This window comes from Leucoraja erinacea, chromosome 33, assembly GCF_028641065.1.
Source record: "Leucoraja erinacea ecotype New England chromosome 33, Leri_hhj_1, whole genome shotgun sequence".
NCBI classification, from domain to species: domain Eukaryota; kingdom Metazoa; phylum Chordata; class Chondrichthyes; order Rajiformes; family Rajidae; genus Leucoraja; species Leucoraja erinaceus.
Genome location: NC_073409.1, coordinates 1,316,492 through 1,337,040, shown reverse-complemented (window position 1 = coordinate 1,337,040; position 20,549 = coordinate 1,316,492). Strand labels below are relative to the sequence as shown.

The following is a 20,549-nucleotide window of genomic DNA, read 5'->3' as shown; positions in this document are numbered from 1 at the left end:
GCTCGGTGGTAATCATGTATTGTCTTTCCGCTGACTGGAGAGCACGCAATGAAAGCTTTTCACTGTACCTCGGTACACGTGATGTGCCAGACTAACTCAGGCAGCATCGAAAAGATCTGCAGTCTGAAGAAGGGTCCCGACCCGAAACATCACCTATCCATGTTCCCCAGAGATGCTGCCTGACCCGCTGAGTTACTCCAGCACTCTGTGAAACGTCACCTATCCATGTTCTCCACAGATGCTGCCTGACCCGCTGAGTTACTCCAGCACTCTGTGAAACATCACCTATCCATGTTCTCCACAGATGCTGCCTGACCTGCTGAGTTATTCCAGCACTCTGTGAAAGGTCACCTATCCATGTTCTCCACAGATGCTGCCTGACCCGCTGAGTTACTCCAGCACTCTGTGAAACATCAGCTATCCATGTTCTCCACAGATGCTGCCTGACCCACTGAGTTACTCCAGCACTCTGTGAAACGTCACCTATCCATGTTCTCCAGAGATGCTGCCTGACCCGCTGAGTTATGGTGCAGCAGCATCTATGGAGTGAAGGAAATGGGCAACGTTTCGGGCCGAAACCCTTCTGGAAATAGGCAACGTTTCGGGCCGAAACCCTTCCGGGTTTCGGCCCGAAACGTTACCTATTTCCTTAGCTCCATAGATGCTGCTGCACCCGTTGAGTTACTCCAGCACTCTGTGAAACGTCACCTATCCATGTTCTCCACAGATGCTGCCTGCCCCGCTGAGTTACTCCAGCACTCTGTGAAACGTCACCTATCCATGTTCTCCACAGATAGTGTTATCCAGGATGGTGTTAATCAGCATTTTGTGTCTATCTCAGGCGTAATCCAGCAACTACATTTCTTTCCTACACAATTGATCAGAAAGATGGAATTTTAAGAAAGAAAAAGGTAACTCCTGTGAGGGAGATAATTTCATTATTCTCGTCAGTATTTGTGAGACTCCACACGGACACTTGGAGTAGCTCTGACATTTTCTCTCTCTCCATCTCGTTCACCGGGAGTTGCCGATTAATAGCACTCGGTAGCACGACACCCGCTGCGCTGCAATACCATCTTCAAGGTGTCTGCTCCCTGCCAGAACCTCTTCTTCTGGTTCTAATAAAATCTCAGCTCTGTTCCAGGGAACATTTAAAAATGCTGAACTTGCATGAAACAAAAGAATATCAAAGATTCCCCACCAGAATTGATTGATCCTGACTTTGGTCCTGGCATCTCTTCCCACTGCCAAGGCAGCTGCAGTTGATTCATTCTCCGACTTCTCAAATCAGCGTGAAATACCTCACCACAGACAAGCTGGCCTTTTCATTTCAAATGGTGCATTTTTCTTCTCTAAAAACAAGGGATGATGAATGAAGTAACCCTAGTGTCAACAGAGTGTGTGGTAACAGTCGCCACTACTCCGCCAATGACAAGCAAATCCTTCTCAGGCACGATATCCAAAGTCAATAGTTGGAATCATGAGCGTAACTCCTGGGGCGGCACGGTAGCGCAGTGGTAGAGCTGCTGCCTCACGGCGCCAGAGACCCGGGTTCGATCCTGACTACGGGTGCTGTCTGTACGAAGGTTGTATGTGCTTCCCGTGACCCGCGTGGGTTTTCTCCAGGTGGTCTGGCTTCCCCCTCCATGCTCCAAAACGTTCAGGTTTATAGTCAAATTGGCTTCTGTAACTTAGCCCAAGCTAAGCACGTGTCTGCTGCAGTTTAGAAGAATGAGAGGAGACTTTGAGTGCAACTTCAAAAACGCAATCCTGGGAATAGAGTCCCAGCCTGCTCAACCTCTCCCCATAGCTCAGGCCCTCAAGTCCTGGTAACATCCTTATAAATCGTCTCACCACCATTTCCAGCTTGACAACATAGAAACATAGAAAATAGGTGCAGGAAGAGGCCATTCGGCCCTTCGAGCCAGCATCGCCATTCATTGTGATCATGGCTGATCATCCCCAATCAATAACCTGTGCCTGCCTTCTCCCCATATATCCTTGACTCCACTAGTCCCTAGAGCTCTATCTAACTCTCTCTTAAATCCATCCAGTGACTTGGCCTCCACTGCCCTCTGTGGCAGGGAATTCCATAAATTCACAACTCTCTGGGTGAAAATGTTTTTTCTCACCTCAGTCTTAAATGACCTCCCCTTGATTCTAAACAAGAATATTCTAAAGAAAACATCTTTCCTATAGCAGGGTGACACAATACGCCCAGCGTGGCCTCGCCAATATTTCACGCAAGGGGTCGAGTCTTTGCTTGTGGAAGGTTGTGACGGGAAAGGAGACAGAAATAAGGTGTTCCGGTTACAGTCAGGTCACCCAATTGAACCATATCCTTGTGTGATCTCGAGCAGAGCATCTGCAGATGTTGTTGCATGTCCAAGTGACAAGATGGCCCACTGTTGAACCTTTGTGTTGGCTCAAGGAGTGAACCAGGCTGGCCAGATGGCAGGAACACTTGGACTAACTAACTGCAGCCTGGCTAACCCTGGTCTTGCTGCAACTGGATCCGTTCTGTAAATGCGTGGCTGCAAGATATTTGGTTGCCAAAAGTGGTTCAGTATTGTCATTTGGGAAGATTACCAGCAAGGGAATTAGCCCTGTGGTTTTAGAATCAGCTTTTCCCAACTCAAGCATAAAAACCTCCCTGGCCAGGAATATTGAAATTATTTAAGATGGAACTGCAGATGCTGGAAAATCGAAGGTAGACAAAAATGCTGGAGAAACTCAGCGGGTGCAGCAACATCTATGGAGCGAAGGAAATAGGCAACGTTTCGGGCCAAAACCCTTCTTCAGAATTGGCTTCAGTTAAGATCCTGTCTTACTGCGGCGACCTAATTGGCGAGTTTAGGAGAGTTTGTAAAAGTGTCATGTTGAAGACCTCCTTCAACTATGTTGAAGACCAGCGTTGACTAGCTTTGGGAAAATTGGACCAGTGGAGAGTGACATTTTGATAATAATCTGTAATTGCTTCTGGCAGCTTCTCTTCCCAAGGTTTCTGGAGCTGGTTACAGGTCGACCATTCCTCCTTGTTAGTAGGGATTTTCCTTCTGTATTAAAGATAGGGACAAAAAGCTGGAGTAACTCAGCGGGACAGGCAGCAACTCTGGAGAGAAGGAATGGGTGACGTTTCGGGTCGAGTCCCTTCTACGTCACCGATTCCTTCTCTCCGGAGATGCTGCCTGCCCTGCTGAGTTACTCCACCTTCCTGCACATTCCTAATGTATTAATATCTGCTTGTAGTAAGCATTTATTTGTTAACAGATTCAAGAGTATTTTATTATCATGCGTCTGGAAACAGAACAATGAAATTCTAACTTGCCTCAGCACAACAGAATATGTGAAAAGAAAAATGTTGCCAGCCTATGTTCAACAATGAGTTTTAGTTGCATTCAAGTACGTCTTGTCGGAATGTGACGTTGGTTTTAACGCTTTGTCTTGCAGTTTGTCAGCGAGAAAATGGGTGGAGCTGAAGGAACAAAACTAGACAATGATTTTGTGGAGATGGAACGGGTATGTGAACGAACTGCTGTGAAAAGATTCTGGCAAATGGTTCAATAAAATACTTCAGGCCCGTGATTAACCATGGCACACACCAGGTTTGAGACAAAGGATTAGCAAGTTATAGAAATAAAACACGGAAACAGGCCCTTCTGCCCATCGAGTCCGCACCGACCAATGATCAAGTGAGAGTTAGATTTAGCTCATTTTTCATTTATAAATACCTTGTTTTTATATTTAAGAACAGACTAAATTATTTTCAGTTCCAGAAGGTGGAAGGTTATTATTATATATTTATTTAAATACTTGTTACCAAATTGTGCAGTGCAATTTAATTTCCAAATAAAGACACAGAGTTATACAGTGTGGAAACAGGCCCTTCAGCCCAACTTGCCCACACCGGCCAACATGATCACCTACTCTGGCAGCTCATTCCATATACCAACCACCCTTTGTGTAAGGAAAAAGTTCCCCTCAGGTTCTTTATTAAATCATCGTGTCCCACCCCCCCCCCCCCCCCCCCCCCCCCTCAATGTAAACATCAGGTTCCCATTAAATCTTTCCCCCTCCACCCTAAACCAACATTAGCAACATCTTGCACTATATCGCCTTTAGTCAAGAGAAATGTCCAAAGCACTTCACTAGAACAGTCAGGCCAATTTTGAGTAGGAAGGAACTGCCAGATGCTGGTTTAAACCAAAGATAGACACAAAAAGCTGGAGTACCTCAGCGGGACAGGCAGCATCTCTGGAGAGAAGGAATGGGATGACGTTTCGGGTTGAGACCCTTCTTGAGGATATAGTGTTTATTTTAGTTTAATAACCACTTTTTTCTTTCTTATTTAAGAAAATAGACGCTACGAGTAAAGCTGTGGCTGATGTTCTGTCTAAAACAACTGAGTACTTGCAACCGAATCCAGGTATGAAACTGTGCCATGAACGGCATCTCACTTTCCATTGCCATTTCTAGTTTATATGCTTTTCAGTGAGACCAGGACTTTTGTTAATGCTAGAGAACAAGGCATATTGAAGGCAAAAGATGCCAACCTTTGCTAGGTTCCATTAATGTAGAGGTACTGACCTCGCCACTGTCAAAGGCCTCACAAAGGCACCTTATAACTGTGCCATCTAGAGTTGCGTATGTCCATCCTGGGATAAAGGTTCTGATTGTCTACACTATGCAAGTAAGTACGTTTATTGGCCAAGTATTCACATACAAGGAATTTGCCTTGGTGCTCCACCCACAAGTGACAACATGACATACAGTGACAGTTACGAATGACTCAGAAAGCACTAAACATTAATAATAATAAAACATTAATGATAAAACGCCATTGATCAAGAATGTGAACCAACAAAATACCAGATCAAAGGGAGGCTACAGGGTTTTGGCTGTTGAGTAGAGCAACTACTCGTGGATAAAAACTGTGTTCATGTCTGGCTGTGGCTCTCATAATTGTGTGTGTGTGTGTGTGTGTGTGTGTGTGTGTTTGTGTGTGTATACATATATGTGTGTGTGTGTGTATATATATGTGTGTGTGTGTGTGTATATATATATGTGTGTGTGTATATATACGTGTATGTGTGTGTATGTGTGTGTGTACATACATATGTGTTTGTGTGTGTATACATACATGTGTGTGTGTATACATATATTTGTGTATATACATATATATGGGTGTGTGTGTGTGCATATATGTGTGTGTGCATATATGTGTGTGTGTATACATATATGTGTGTGTATATACATATGTGTGTGTGTGTGTGTATACATATATGTGTGTGTGTGTACATATATGTATGTGTGTGTGTGTATATATATGTGTGTGTGTGTGTGTGTGTGTGTATACATATATGTGTGTATACATGTATACATATATATGTGTGTATACATATATGTGTGTGTGTATACATATATGTGTGTGTATACATATATGTGTGTGTGTATACATATATGTGTGTGTGTGTGTGTATACATATATGTGTGTATATACATATATGTGTGTGCGTGTATGTGTGTGTGTATACATACATATGTGTGTGTGTGTACATTGAAGTATTTTAAATGCATCATGTCATCTGGAAGCCTACAGAGCCAAGTTAGGGATGCTCAACACTGTGTCAAAGATCCGAGGACAAGTTAAAACCACGGGCTACCCGCAGCCTGAAGGCTTGTTGGGAGAATGTATGCTGAGAAATGGAAAGGACCTCGGAGATGATTCCAATTTTGGTGCGTAGATTGGTAACGTTTTGTGCGATATATATTTTTCTTTTTCATTTCATTTTAATTCTAGTTAAGTTGATAATGTGATTCAAATTTAAATCAATCCACCTGCATTTCACCGAAGATAGACGCAGAATGCTGGAGTAACTCAGCGGGACAGGCAGCAACTCTGGAGGGAAGGAATTGGTAATGTTTTGGGTCGAGACCCTTCTTCAGACTGAGAGTCAGGGTAAAGGGAGACTAGAGATATGGAAGGATGAGGTGTGAAAACAAGACATCAAAGGAAAATATATCGATTGTTAGCTAGGGGAAGGTAATTCCTTCCTAAACAACCTGCATTTCACTTTTGCTTTAGGCGTGATCTAAATGACTTCAATGAGTTTATACAGTTCAAATTTTCCTGCAATATAGAGAAGATTCTCAATTCATTTTTACCACCATTTTTCCAATTGTGATCTAGTGCGTATAATTTGAGTTTTTACAATGAAAATACTTTCATGATTATTGTATTCAGACAATACAATGAATGAATTTGAAGATAGACACAAAATACTGGAGTAACTCAGTGGGACAGGCAGAATCTCTGGAGAGAAGGAATGGGTGACGTTTCGTTTCGACAGTTCTTCAGACTGGTTAGGGATAAGGCAAACGAGATATATAGACGGTGATGTGGGGAGATTGAATGAAAGATATGCAGAAAATAACGATGATAAACGAAACAGGCTGTTTGTTGGGTGAAAACGAGAAGCTGGTGCAACTTGGGTGGGAGAGGGATAGAGAGAGAGGGAATGCCGGGGTTACTTGAAGAGAGAGAAATCAATATTCATACCACTGGGCTGTAAGCTGCCCCAAGCGAAATATGAGATGCAGTTCCTCCAATTTGCGTTTAGCCTCTCTCTGAAGGGTGGTCTGTATAAACCCCTCTGTGCATGCTGATTGTGTTCCGTGTGTGATTTTTCAAGGGCCGGCTCTGGTCGATGTTGGTGAAGCGCTGAAACAAATGGGGGAAGTGAAGGATTCCCTAGATATCGACGTAAAGCAGAATTTTATTGATCCGCTGCAAATTTTACAAGAAAAAGACTTAAAAGAAATTGGAGTGAGTATCTTTCCCCACGAACATAAATGCTGTTTTTTACTTTCTATAGTTTACAGCTACAGTGAGTAAACATGTCCTTTAGCCCACCGAGTCCGCACCGACCAGCGATTTCCCCACACACACACACACGAGGGATTATTTACAATTATACCAAGCCAATTAACCTACAAACCAATTAACTACAAACCTGCACGTCTTTGGAGTGTGGGAGGAAACCGAAGATCTCTGAGAAAACCCACGCAGGTCACGGGAAGAACGTGCAAACTCCGTACAGACAGCGCCCGTAGTTGGGATCGAACCCGGTCTGAGTTGCCAAAGAGTGGACAGGGAAAGTCCAAATGATCTATCATGTCCAAGCAGGGCATGTTTCTGCGCTATATCTCTAAAGTCTAATAGACCTGCAGCATATTCAGTTTAACTTATAAAAAAATACATTAAAGTATAAAGTATCATTCATTCATTCCCTCATATTCTGTCTCTCATGCACTTTGAATTCCTTGCCACATATATACTGGGAGGAATTTGTGATGTGATGTGGGAGCATAATGCATTGGGTTTCCATTAAAGGGCCTGTCCCACTTGGGGATTTTTTCGGCGACTGCCAGCATCATATCAATGTCGCCAAACGATTTTGAACATTTCAAAGTCCAGCCGCGACAAAAGATAAGTTGCGACACTTGAAAAATCACCGCACGTCAAACGTCATCACTCCGCGAATGTTTCGGTGACCTGATACATCAGTCGATGATGCCAGCAGTCGCTGAAAAAAATCACCAGGTGGGACAGGCCCTTTAGTGTTAGAGTTCAGTCCGAGATTACAGGGACTATTAAATCCCACACAATCATTACCTGAGGATCAAACCATGTTCACCAAAGCTTTGTGGCTGCCAAACAATCTCCGAGTTTAGACACAAAAAAAAACCGGCACAGACAGGACTAACCCAGACAAAAAAAACTGCACATGTTACAAATCTGAAATGAAACAGAACATGTTGGAAATGCAAAAGCAGGTTTATGAGGATGTTGCCAGGACTCGAGAGTCTGTGATACAGGGAGAGGTTGAGCAGGCTAGGACTTTATTTCTTGGAGGGCATGATGGTGAGGGGTGATCTTATAGAGGTGTCTAAAATCACGAGGAGAATTTATACGGTGAATGCTCAGTGTATTTTACTCAAGAACCAGAAGACGTTGGTTTAAGGTGAGAGGGAAAAGATTCAACGGGAACCTGAGAGGCAACTTTTCCACTCAGGTGTCATGTCTCCAGTGTCAAGGATTATGGGGAGAAGGCAGGAGAATGGGATGAGAAGGAAAGATAGATCAACCACCATTGAATAGCAGAGTAGACTTGATGGGCTGAATGGCCTAATTCGGCCCCTATAACTTACAAACCTGTGAACTCTGGAGGGGGTATGGAATGAGCTGCTAGAGGAGGTAGTTGAGGCAGGCAAAAATGTCAACATATGAAAGACAATTTGACAGTTACGTGGATAGGAAAGATTTGGGCCAAATGTGTGAAATGAGACTACCTTAGATGGGGCATGCTAGACAAGATGGGCTAAGGGCCTTTGTTGTGCTGTACGACACGATGAAATGCTCAGTAGGTCAGGAAAGATCTTTATCGAGCGAAAAACAAATGATGTTTCAGATCAATAACCTTTCATTGGAATAGAAGAGAACATGGAATGGAAAATATTGTTCCACTTCTCAACAATGAATCCAATGAGCATGTCCAAGTTGAAACATTTTGTCTAAGTATATATTATTCAACAAATGGAGGATTCCTACTTAACGTGTTCTTGTCTTGACGAAGCATCATTTAAGAAAGCTGGAGGGCCGCCGCCTAGATTACGATTACAAAAAGAAACGGCACGGTAAAATTCCCGATGAGGAGATCAGACAAGCGGTGGACAAGTTTGAGGAGTCCAAGGAACTCGCTGAGATCAGCATGTTCAACTTTCTGGAAAATGACGTGAGTGCTTGGCTAATCAGAACTCATTCCCCCGACCAACCCAAAGCCCATAAATTGCACCCATATTTAACTCAGTCTCTTAATCTTAAGGGCCTGTCCCACCAGCATGCGACTGCATGCGGCGAGCGCGACCTAACGTGGTCGCTTGAGCCGTACGGTCTCACGGGGCCAGTCCCACTTCGATCGCCGGAGCCGTATGGAGTTGTGCGGAGCTGGTCCCGACATCGCGCGGGGCTCCGAAACACTGACCGTGTTCAAAAATTCCGCGCGGCAACAGCCTGCCGGCCCGCAGCCGCCTCGACGGGCACGCGCGAAATTCCTGCGGACTTCGCTCGAACTTCACGTCACTCACTCGACCTCCGCGCGGCCCCCGCTTCGGTTTGGTCGCGCTCGCCGCTTGCAGGTCGCATGCTCGTGGGACAGGCCCTTAACGCACGCAGAATAAAGTCAGAACGTATTTCAGCAAAGGCAAGAAGATTTAGTGCTAAGGACTGATAATTTCTGTCAAGAATTATTTTTGAACTAAGGATTATCATATATAGATTTTTAATACATAAAATGACAAGTCAAGATTAAATATATTTTAGACAATACATCAATTTCTTTGCAATTTTTTTGTTTAAAAAGCCTGTTTTTTGGCTATTTTGAATTGCAGCTTGCATAGATCAAGAGAAATTGGAATATGTTGCACCTGCAGGTGAGCGATATGCAGATTGTTTGGCTGCAAACTAGTCCTGTGATTTAATTTGTACTGAATTCCTGAGTGCAATAAAGGCTGCGACTAAAAAGCTTTTAGGAAGCAAATCTCTGTCAGTATCCTTACTCACTCCCTTCCAAATTTAACCACAGACATGCTTTAAATATTGTTTAGACTAGTCATCTTGCTAAAGAAATTTCCTTTTACCTACAGGTAGAGCAAATCAGTCAGCTCCTTGCTCTAGTGGAAGCCACTCTGAGTTACCACAAAGAATCCACTACAATCCTGGAGCAGCTTCATGAAACACTACAGAGCAGGTGCAGTTCCAAACCGTGCATGCATGTAATCACGGGACGGGGGGTGGCCGGGCGCTGGGGTCTAGGATTCAAGTCTGCTCCATGGGCATTTTGAAATTAACCGGTGAGACAAGAATACAAAAGAGATAAACTGGGGAGAGTCTAGAACCAGAGAGCACAGCCTCAAAATAAAAGGACGTACGTTCAGAAAGGAGATGAAGAGGAATTTCTTTAGCCAGAGGGTGGAGAATCTGTGAAATTCATTGCTACAGGCAGCTGTGGAGGCCAAGGCATCAGGTAATTGTAATAGAAGATATACACAAAATACTGGAGTAACTCAGTGGGCCAGGCAGCATCTCTGGAGACAAGGAATGGGTGACGTTTCGGGTCGAGACCCTTTAACTTCGATTTAAACCAGCATCTGCAGTTCTTTTCTTCACAGGGTATGTATAAAACACAGATTGATGGGTTCCTGATTAGGAAGGGTGTCAAAGATGATGACACTGGAGTGTCAGAGTGGCTTTGTCTTTTTGAGGAGATGACAAGTTGATTGATGGAGAAGGGCGGTAAACGTTGCCTACAGGGCTTTGTTAAGGCATTCGGCAAAGTCCCTCATGTTAGGCTGATTCAGCAGATGAAGATGCATAGTGACTTGATGGTGTGGATCTAGAACTGACACCCGCAAAAGACAGGGGATTGGTGGAAGGGTGCTATTCTAAGCTAAGTCAGAAGTCAGGCCGATCATAAAACCCTTGTATGTTTTTCTTAAAGGATCAGCATAGTCTGCAGCCGTCCGAAACGTGACTTCAAACCTAAGCCTGCAGTTGCCTCATCCTTTGAACCTATCGACAACCCACAACTCAATGGTCTTTCGTACAATTCCTCCTTCAAGTCATCTGGTAAGAATACTTACGTGAATATTAGAATGAAACTTGTAGAATTATACGCAAACTTCAGTGGTCTTTGGTCAGAGTAAAATGGAGGTAGCACAAAACCAAAAATGGGCGGCACCTGTAGAGTTGCTGCCTCACAGCGCCAGAGACCCGGGTTCGATCCTGACTACAGGTGCTGTCTGTGCGGAGTTTGCACGTTCTCCCTGTGACCGCGTGGGTTTTCTCCGGGTGCTCCGGTTTCCTCCCACATCCCAAAGACGTGTGCGTTTGTAGGTTAATTGGCTTCTATAAATAGTCCCGGGTGTAGAGTGGGCAGGTGTGGTGTACGGGTGATCACTGGTCAGCATGGACCCAGTGGGCAGAAGGGCCTGTTTCCATGCTGCATCTCCAAACTAAAAGTGATGTATATACAGTAATATACATGGAAAAATCTCAATAATTTTCCAGAATCACCTGTATAAAACCTGCAGATCTGATCCTGAAAAGACCATCAGAATTTCTGATATTCTATACTATTATATCACCAATTGATGGTCTTAATGTTAATATAATGTATATTTTGGACTTGTACTTTTATTTAGTTCGCCATGGTTGCATGTTTAGCTTGTGCGTTGGTTCATGGAGTACCTGCACTAGCCTGCAGGTGTCAGTCCTTGTTTCCCTTTCGGTTATAATTTAGCTAAACCTTCCCCATTCAGGATTGTACGCAGGTTAAGGCGTACCTGTTCACATTGTGAGTAGCTTTCCTAAACCAGTGTGTGTGTGTGTGTGTGTGTGATGCACTCCTCTTTTCAGCATGTTTGAAAATCACCACCACCTCCTCTCCCCAAAAACCCTCCCCACCCTTAGACCAATGGTTCTTAACCTGGGCGTCGGGGGGGTCATTTGGGGCTTTACCAGGGGACATGAAGAGGTCATAAATAACAGATCCATTTGTTGAGCCCATGTTTGGGAACCTAACAAAGAAACATACCACATACAGTATTTTGTTTGTGTATGCGTGTACATATGCCAACAAAGATGTGAGCCACTGCCTTAGATGAACAGTTAGATAGGTACATGGATATGACAGGTTTGGAGGGATATGGACCAAATGCAGGCAGGTGGGACTAGTGTAGCTGGGACATGTTGGCTGGTGTGGGCAGGTTGGGCAGAAGGGCCTGTTCCCACCCTGTCTCACTCTGTGACCAGTGTAACTGGGCCATATTGGCCGGTGTGGGCAAGTTGGGCCGAAGGGCCTGTTCCCCCGCATCAGGGGGGATCTTAGCTCCCCTGTGCCGGGCGATCGGACCCCGGGTCGGGGCTAGTCGAACCTCCTGCAGCTTTGGAGCTTCCCGACATCAGTCTCTACCCGAGACTGCGAGCTTCTCGATTTGAAATCCGCAGGCCGTGGATTTAGCGTTGATCCCAGGCAAGGGGTCGCAGGCTCTGATGGCAAGTCTACAGCGCCGCGGTGGGGCTCAAAGTCAGTTCCGTGCAAGGCCGCCAGCTCCATCATGTTCGGCTGCAGAACGACCGGAGATACGATCCGGGAAACAATCGCATCTCCGGCAAGGTAAGAGATTGAAATGTCCATCACTAATGATTAATTTCCCTCCTGGGATAAATAAAGGTCTATCGTATCGTATTGTAAAGGGCAAGGCTATGGCCCAAGACCCACTCCCCCCCACCACCCCCACATAAAACAACCCAGAGAACATTGACCCAAACTTTTTAAAACACCAAATATAACAGAAAAGACAGACAGACCGTAGGCGAGGCTGCCATCGCTGACGGCGTGTGTGTGTGTGTGTGGAACCAGCCTCCGTTGCCCGTGCACTGTGTGTGTGCCTAAAAAAACTAGCCTCGCAAACCCACATTAACCTATCTGCCTCCCAGCTACCCTTTACAGGCAATGCGTTCCAGGCCCCATCCCAGTGGGAAATGTTGTGTGTGTGACACACAATGTTGCTGTGTCGTAGTCCCGACGAAAATTTCTCTGGTCCCACAAACCCCCATTAAGTATTTTGATTATTCCCTCTGCCTCTTATATTTTGTGCCCTTTATGTACAAATACGATGACGCAAAACTGCATTTCGTCGAACTGATACTTGTATTTGTGTGATGACATTAAAGTTGAATTGAATTGAATTGAATTCCCACCCGAGGAAAAAGATTCTGACTGTCTACCACGTTTCTGCCTCTCATAATTCTAGATAACCTTGACGCAGGAAGTAACTAACGTTCTTCTCTATTGCACACAGCTTCCTCGACACAAGTGGACCAGCCCTGCTGTAAAGCTGTCTATGACTTTGACCCTGAGAATGAAGGAGAACTTGGATTCAAGGAAGGTGACATCATCACTCTTACAAATCAGATTGATGAAAACTGGTTTGAGGGCATGTCGAGCGGCGAATCCGGTTTCTTCCCCATTAATTATGTGCAAGTGATTGTCCCATTGCCACAGTGAAACCGACCCAGTTTTGTAAATGCCCGGATACAGGACACAGACATTTCATCAGTGTGGCATTCCGTGAAAGCCTTGCTCTTCGATTGACTTTTTGTACGTCTTCTATTTGTCTATTTATTTTTTTACATGTTCCATTTGTACTGAAGATGTTTATGTCTTTTTGCTACAAGAGTAATTGCAAATCTTACCTATTTCTGCCAGCAGTTTCTAATGCCCCTGTCCCACTTGGGAAACCTGAATGGAAACCTCTGGAGACTTTGCGCCCCACCCAAGGTTTCCGTGCGGTTCCCGGAGGTTTTCGTCAGTCTCCCTACCTGCTTCCACTACCTGCAACCTCCTGCAACCTCCGGGAACAGCACGGAAACCTTGGGTGTGGCGCAAAGTCTCCAGAGGTTTCCATTCAGGTTTCCTAAGTGGGACAGGGGCATAAGTGGACAAAAGTGCTGGAGAAACTCAGCGGGTGCAGCAGCATCTATGGAGCGAAGGAAATAGGCAACGTTTCGGGCCGAAACCCAAAGGAAATAGGTAACGTTTCGGGTCGAAACCCTTTGGGTTTCGTGCCTATTTCCTTCGCTCCATAGATGCTGCTGCACCCACTGAGTTTCTCCAGCACTTTTGTCTACCTTCGATTTTTCCAGCATCTGCAGTTCCTTCTTAAACACAGTTTCTAAGTATACGGCTGTAACTATTTAACTTTAACTTGCGCTCTGAATCTTTTGTTGCTGTTTTACAGTGCGGGGAAAATTTCTATTTAGCTGTAATAAGAATATTCTTGATACAGTTTAATTATTGTGGTTATAATGAACTGTTATTAACGTTTTAAGATTCTGACCTGTTCTTGAGCCATTTTATTTGGCAGTGTAATTTATTGTTTTGCACAGATGCCATAATAAATGTGTGTAAAAACTGCAATTTAACCCGTGTTAGCTCTCATTGTTGGACACCATTATCAATGATATGTTTGCATCTTTTTTAGATTAGAAACATAGAAATTAGGTGCAGGAGTAGGCCATTCGGCCCTTCGAGCCTGCACCACCATTCAATATGATCATGGCTGATCATCCAACTCAGTATCCCATCCCTGCCTTCTCTCCATACCCCCTGATCCCCTTAGCCACAAGGGCCACATCTAACTCCCTCTTAAATATAGCCAATGAACTGTGGCCTCAACTACCCTCTGTGGCAGAGAGTTCCAGAGATTCACCACTCTCTGTGTGAAAAAAGTTCTTCTCATCTCGGTTTTAAAGGATTTCCCCCTTATCCTTAAGCTGTGACCGACCCCTTGTCCTGGACTTCCCCAACATCGGGAGCAATCTTCCTGCATCTAGCCTGTCCAACCCCTTAAGAATTTTGTAAGTTTCTATAAGATCCCCTCTCAATCTCCTAAATTCTAGAGAGTATAAACCAAGTCTATCCAGTCTTTGTTCAACTTTAGATTCTTTAGAACTTTAGAACTCAAGATTAGATTCAACTTTATAGTCATTGCACAAATACGAGTACAGCTACAACGAAATGCAGTTTAGCATCTAATCAGAGTGCAAAGTAATAAAATACTGGTTAAAACAATATGTACAATGTGGGTAAATTAATCTAGTACATGGGCAGATAAATATATAGAAACATAGAAAATGGGTGCAGGAGTAGGCCATTTGGCCCTTCGAGCCTGCACCGCCATTCAATATGATCATGGCTGATCATCCAAATTAGTATCCCATCCCTGCCTTCTCTCCATACCCCCTGATCCCTTTAGCCACAAGGGCCACATGTAACTCCCTCTTAAATATAGCCAATGAACTGGCCTCAACTACCTTCTGTGGCAGAGAATTCCACAGATTCACCACTCTCTGTGTGTGAAAAAAAATGTTTTCCTCATCTTGGTCCTAAAAGATTTCCCCCTTATCCTTAAACTGTGACCTCTTGTTCTGGACTTCCCCATACAGATAAAAGGGTATAAAAGATTGCTAGCGTTGGGCCTGTGAGTTGAGCAGGGTAATAGTATTTTGGAAGCTGTACCCTATTTATATTTCTGTACCCTATCTTATGTACCCTCTTTATATTTCTCTAACTTCAAGTAACCCTTAAGGGACCTGCCTCACTGTACGAGGTAATTGAAGAGCTCCCCCGAGTTTGGAAAAAAAAAAATCAAACTCATGGTAAGTACGTAGAATGTACGTAGCAAGTACGTCGGTGCTCGTGGATGTCTCGTAGCGGTTCGTAACGCTAACGGCAGGTACTCGGGAAACGCGGTAACTCGTGAAGTTTTTTTCAGCACAGTAAAAAATGTCCACGAGAGCCCTGAGTACCTACGAGCGGCTATTACCGTCATTCTCCGAGTTCGAATCAGGGGAAACTCGGGAGAACTCCAGAATTACCTCGTACAGTGGGACAGCCCATTTACTTTTCCCCTCATCTCCGTCCCTCCCCCACCCTAGTTCTCCGATTAGTTTCACCATCCTCCTGACTAATTTTACTGTTTGAATGCCTCATTGTTACCTTCCCCATGAACCAATCTACAGTTCCTTGAACAATGCCTGATTTGATATGTCCTTTTCACATCTTACCCTTCCTTATCTCTAGTTTCCCTCCTCCCCTCACTCTCAGACTGAAGAAGGGTCTCGCCCGAAACGTCACCCATCCATTTCCTCAAACAAAGAGCACCAACCCGACGTCCCACACCAGTGCCATGCTTCAGAAAGGCACAGGCTGGCTGATCAATATATGGACACTGAGCTGCAGTTCTGCAAGTGGCCACCAGAGGATGCATGGCACCAACTTCTTGATCAAGCCTCCCCAATAGATATATTGATCTGCTCCCCCACCCATTCAACAAGAGGCTGGCTCTAAATCTTAGGGTTCAGCTTTAAGAGTAAGAACATAGGAGCTGGAGTTTAGAGATACAGCGCGGAAACAAGCCCACCGAACCCGGGGGAGGTGTGTGATGAGCATATAGATCAGGTGGTGAAGGGGAGAGGAGCAGGGTGGCGTGGGGAGTCGAGGGAAGTGTGCGGGGAGAGGAGGAGAGGAACAGGAACAGGTTTTTCAATGGTTGAGTCTGTTCCCTTATTCAACAAACTCAGAACTGATCGTTTTACTGAAACAACATTCTCCTTCACTCCCCCGCTCTCTCGATATCTTGAATATCACTAATCTATCGATCTGACTCTTGAATGAATAGTCGAGCCTCTACAGACCTTCAGGATAGAGAATTCCAAAACCTGACCACCCTCTCCTTATTTCCAAATTATATCCCAAAACTAAACTAAACATATAATCTATAAATATAACAAATAGGAATTCATAGACAAAAAACATAGAAAATAGGTGCATTAGTAGGCCATTCGGCCCTTCGAGCCTGCACCGCCATTCAATATGATCATGGCTGATCATCCAACTCAGTATCCCGTACCTGCCTTCTCTCCATACCCCCTGATCCCTTTAGCCACAAGGGCCACATCTAACTCCCTCTTAAATATAGCCAACGAACTGTGGCCTCAACTACCTTCTGTGGCAGAGAATTCCAGGGATTCACCACTCTCTGTGTGAAAAATGTTTTCTTCATCTCGGTCCTAAAAGATTTCCCCCTTAACCTTAAACTGTGACCCCTTGTTCTGGACTTCCCCAACATCGGGAACAATCTTCCTGCATCTAGCCTGTCCAACCCCTTAAGAATTTTGTAAGTTTCTATAAGATTCTATAAAAATTCTTTCTATAAAAAGCTCTATCTCGTTTCCCTGAAACTGTTCTAGGAGCCAGAATCATTCAGCAGTAGGTACAGTGATAATATATTAATGTCTACTCAGTGACAATTCTTCAACAGAGCAGCACTAGAATTAAGCACTTGGACAATTCCAGCGGTGAATTATTTTAGACAATAGTTACAGCAGGCCTTTGAGACATTGACCCCTGGTGGTGGATCAGTGTTCCAACAAACCAAGCAAAGACAGTCTGATAAAGTGTCTAGACCCAAAACGTCACCTATTCCTTCCTTCCAGAGATGCTGCCTGTCCCGCTGAGATACTCCAGTTATTTGTGTCTATATTCAGGCAATGGCAGTGCAAGCCAAAGTATGATGGACAAGTTGAATGGTGTAAAGTCCATGGTGGTTTGTGCTGAGGTTGGGTCATGGACATTAGTTCAAGGCCTGGTGGTAGTTGGGAAGAAGCTGTTCTTGAACCTGGCGATCACGGTTCTCAGGCTCCTGTATCTGCTCCCGATGGTAACAGTGAGATGAGAGCGTGGCCAGGATGGTGTGGGTCTTTGCTGCCTGTTGTATCTGAAACATCTTATTGTAGATCCCTTCGATGGTGTTGAGGCAATACCAGTAATGAAGTGGGAAAGGTCCATTTTTCCCAGCTTCATTCTTACCTTGTTTATTTGTTTTTTCGACTCATTAATGTAAATACCCCATTCATTTATCTATCTATAACTAAAACTCTCATCTTGTTTGGAGGTCTGTCTGTCTGTGTGTGTACAATCTCATGGAACTATGCCAAAACGGTACACAATAGCGCAACACTTTTTCCACCACCTTACTCACCATTGACCTGTGGTTGTTGGTATCAAGTTTGGTTCTGATTGATGTTATATTTCACAAGTTATCACATTTTTAAATTTACTAAATCCACTTTGATAATCACTTCAACACTTCAGTGCTGGCAATTATAGCTATGACGTCACAATGGGATCTCACAGTCCTCTACCCGACATTTACAACAATGTTGCCATCATAGAACATTTATTCTGGTCCTGGCAGGAAGTGATTGAACAGGACGGGGAGGGGCCAGGGGAAGTGGAGGAGCTTGAAATTGGAAGCGTTGGGGGAGGCAGGAGAAGTGCAAATTGATTTGTTTTTTTAAAGTCCAGTGCTGGGGAGAGGCAGGGAAGTCGTGGAACTTATGTCAGGGCACGGATTGCATTGGGGGACCAGGCCTCCCGTCGGGGCTATGGGTGAGTGGTGGAATATTGTGTTGGGGGAAACGGGTGAGTGGTGGAATATTGCGTTGAGGAAGCAGGGCCCAACGGCTCCCACTCGGTCGAGTATAAAATAAATCTCTGCAACTCATGGGTTTTTATTTTTCCAAGCTCTTGATTTTTGAATCAAAACTTTGACTTTGAAAATGGCCCCAAAACCTGGCGACACTTGTGTGCGGACCCAGTGGGCTGTTTTCTGTACTTAACTGGGGATTGTACTTATGTATGGCAATAATCTTACTGATCTGTGTGCAAAAAACAAATTTCACTGTACCTTGGCACATGTGATTATAAAAGAACCATTGAACTCTTTTGCTTGAGAACAGAGCAGACAGTAATAGAAGAGGCTTATTTTTTCCATTTCCAGGTGCTCTGAGTTACATATAATCATTCTTGAATTTTCTTGAAAATTTCTTGGCTTGAGCAGTGCATCATCTGAGCAAAGTAAATGTGTTTTCTAATTTTCTGATTCTACAAAATATATATTGTTTTACTTGTGTTTTTTGCTTGGCATGTATTCCTTTGCAAAAAAACCCAACTCATATGGTTCAAATAAAATAAGGGTTTTGTATTCTTTCAGGGATAGTTCAAACATGCAAAACAATAAACCTAGGTATTCTTTCAGATTTTAGTTATCTCAATCTCATTCCCAATGTCTTTTGATGTATTACTCTGTAAAAGATTAGGTGGCACGGTGGCGCGGCGGTAGAGTTGCTGCCTCACAGCGCCAGAGACTCGGGTCCGGGGTTCGATCCCGACAACGGGTGCTGTCTATACGGAGTTTGTACCTTCTCCCCGTGACCTGCGTGGGTTTTCTCCGAGACCTTCGGTTTCCTCCCACACTCCAAAGACGTACAGGTTTGTACATTAGTTGGCCTGGTAAATGTAAAAATTGTCCCCAGTGTCTGTAGGATAGTGTTAAAGTGCGGAGATGGCTGGTCAGTGCGGACTCGGTGGGCCGAAGGGCCTGTTTCTGCGCTGTATCTCTAAACTAAACTAATATTTACTAAAAATGCTGCAGTGTTGGGGGAGTCCAGAACCAGGGGTCACAGTTTAAGAATAAGGGGTGGTCAATTTAGGACTGAGATGAGGAAAAACATTTTCACCCCGAGAGTTGTGAATCTGTGGAATTCTCTGCCACAGAAGACAGTGGAGGCCAATTCACTGGATGTATTCTAGAGAGGGTTAGATTTAGCTCTTAGGGCTAACAGAATCAAGGGAGATGGGGAGAAAGCAGGAACGGGGTACTGATTATGGATTATCAGCCATAATCATATTGAATGGCGGTGCTGGCTCGAATGGGCCGAATGGCCTACTCCTGCACCTATTTTCTATGTTGCTATGGTCCTGAAAATCAGTTTCAGGAGAACAATGTTGGGATCGTGTGTTCAATGGGAACTTCACCCCAGCGCTCAGGACAGTAATTAGATGTTGAGACTTGTTCAGTATTTTTGGCAGGAAACTAGACACCTTGTGAAGAATGGAATGCTTTATAATATGTACACTGGGCCTTTCATTTTTTTTCATTATATATTTCTATCAACATTAGCTCATTCTGATATTGTAGCCAATTGGATTACATTAATTTTTTCTGCTATTAGGAAGACAGTTAGCTGGGTTAGAGCCACCACAACATTCTCTGTGTTATTTAATACTACATAAGTTGAAGAAGTGTCTGGATTTTATCATGCCATATACTAAATTTGTAATATTCCCTATCCAGCTCCCCAGTAAATTGGATACCTCTTCCAAAACCAAGTCATTTTAGTCTTTCAGGTCTGAAGAAGGGTCTCATTCTGAAACATCACCCATCCATGTTCTCCAGAGAGATAGACACAAAAAGCTGGAGTAACTCAGCAAGTCAGGCAGCATCTCTGGAGAGAAGGACTAAGTGAATATTCGGGTCAAGACCCTTCTTCAGACTCCAGAGATGCTGCCTGTCCCGCTGAGTTACTCCAGCATTGTGTGTTAAACTACACATATTGTTGGTTAATCATCAATGCCAAAGGAAAATTTAAATCATTTGCTTCTTGAAGTGAGATAAAGTGATGGGATTAACAGCTCTTCTTTTAACGTGCCCCTTTACAACGGATCTCAGATGTAGCGGACAGAGCTGCCGCTGCCACTCCCAGCTTGCGCCCTGTCGGTAGCGGTGAAGGGAGCGCTGTCCCCAGGGGCTACAATGGTCGCCGTGTCACCAGACCGTGCGGTGGTCAAGGAACGCTCGCTGGTGCAGACCAACGTGTTGGGAGTGTGGGATGAAGCCGGAGCGCCCGGAGAAAACCCACGCAGTCACAGGTAGAACGCACAAACTCAGTCCAGACAGCGCAGTCAGGATCGAACCCGGGTCTCTGGCACTGCGAGGCAGCAACTCTACCGCTGCGCCACCGTGCCAACTGGACCCTACACTTTATAGTAGGGGAATACAAAGTTTCATATCTCCTTCGG

The 20,549-nt window shown here is 44.5% G+C and overlaps 1 protein-coding gene across 1 annotated transcript in view; it reads left to right on the top strand.

The window, feature by feature from the left end:
- sh3gl3a (SH3-domain GRB2-like 3a) overlaps positions 1-13,385 on the top strand; it is a 32,870-nt gene extending 19,485 nt beyond the window's left edge. The window contains exons 2-9 of the mRNA XM_055661012.1: positions 3,451-3,519; positions 4,354-4,426; positions 5,593-5,736; positions 6,693-6,826; positions 8,637-8,795; positions 9,706-9,809; positions 10,560-10,687; positions 12,925-13,385. Coding sequence (XP_055516987.1) covers positions 3,451-3,519; positions 4,354-4,426; positions 5,593-5,736; positions 6,693-6,826; positions 8,637-8,795; positions 9,706-9,809; positions 10,560-10,687; positions 12,925-13,130 — 1,017 coding nt within the window. The 3' untranslated portion in view covers positions 13,131-13,385. The remainder of the gene's footprint in view (positions 1-3,450; positions 3,520-4,353; positions 4,427-5,592; positions 5,737-6,692; positions 6,827-8,636; positions 8,796-9,705; positions 9,810-10,559; positions 10,688-12,924) is intronic.
- Positions 13,386-20,549: the final 7,164 nt, after the last annotated feature.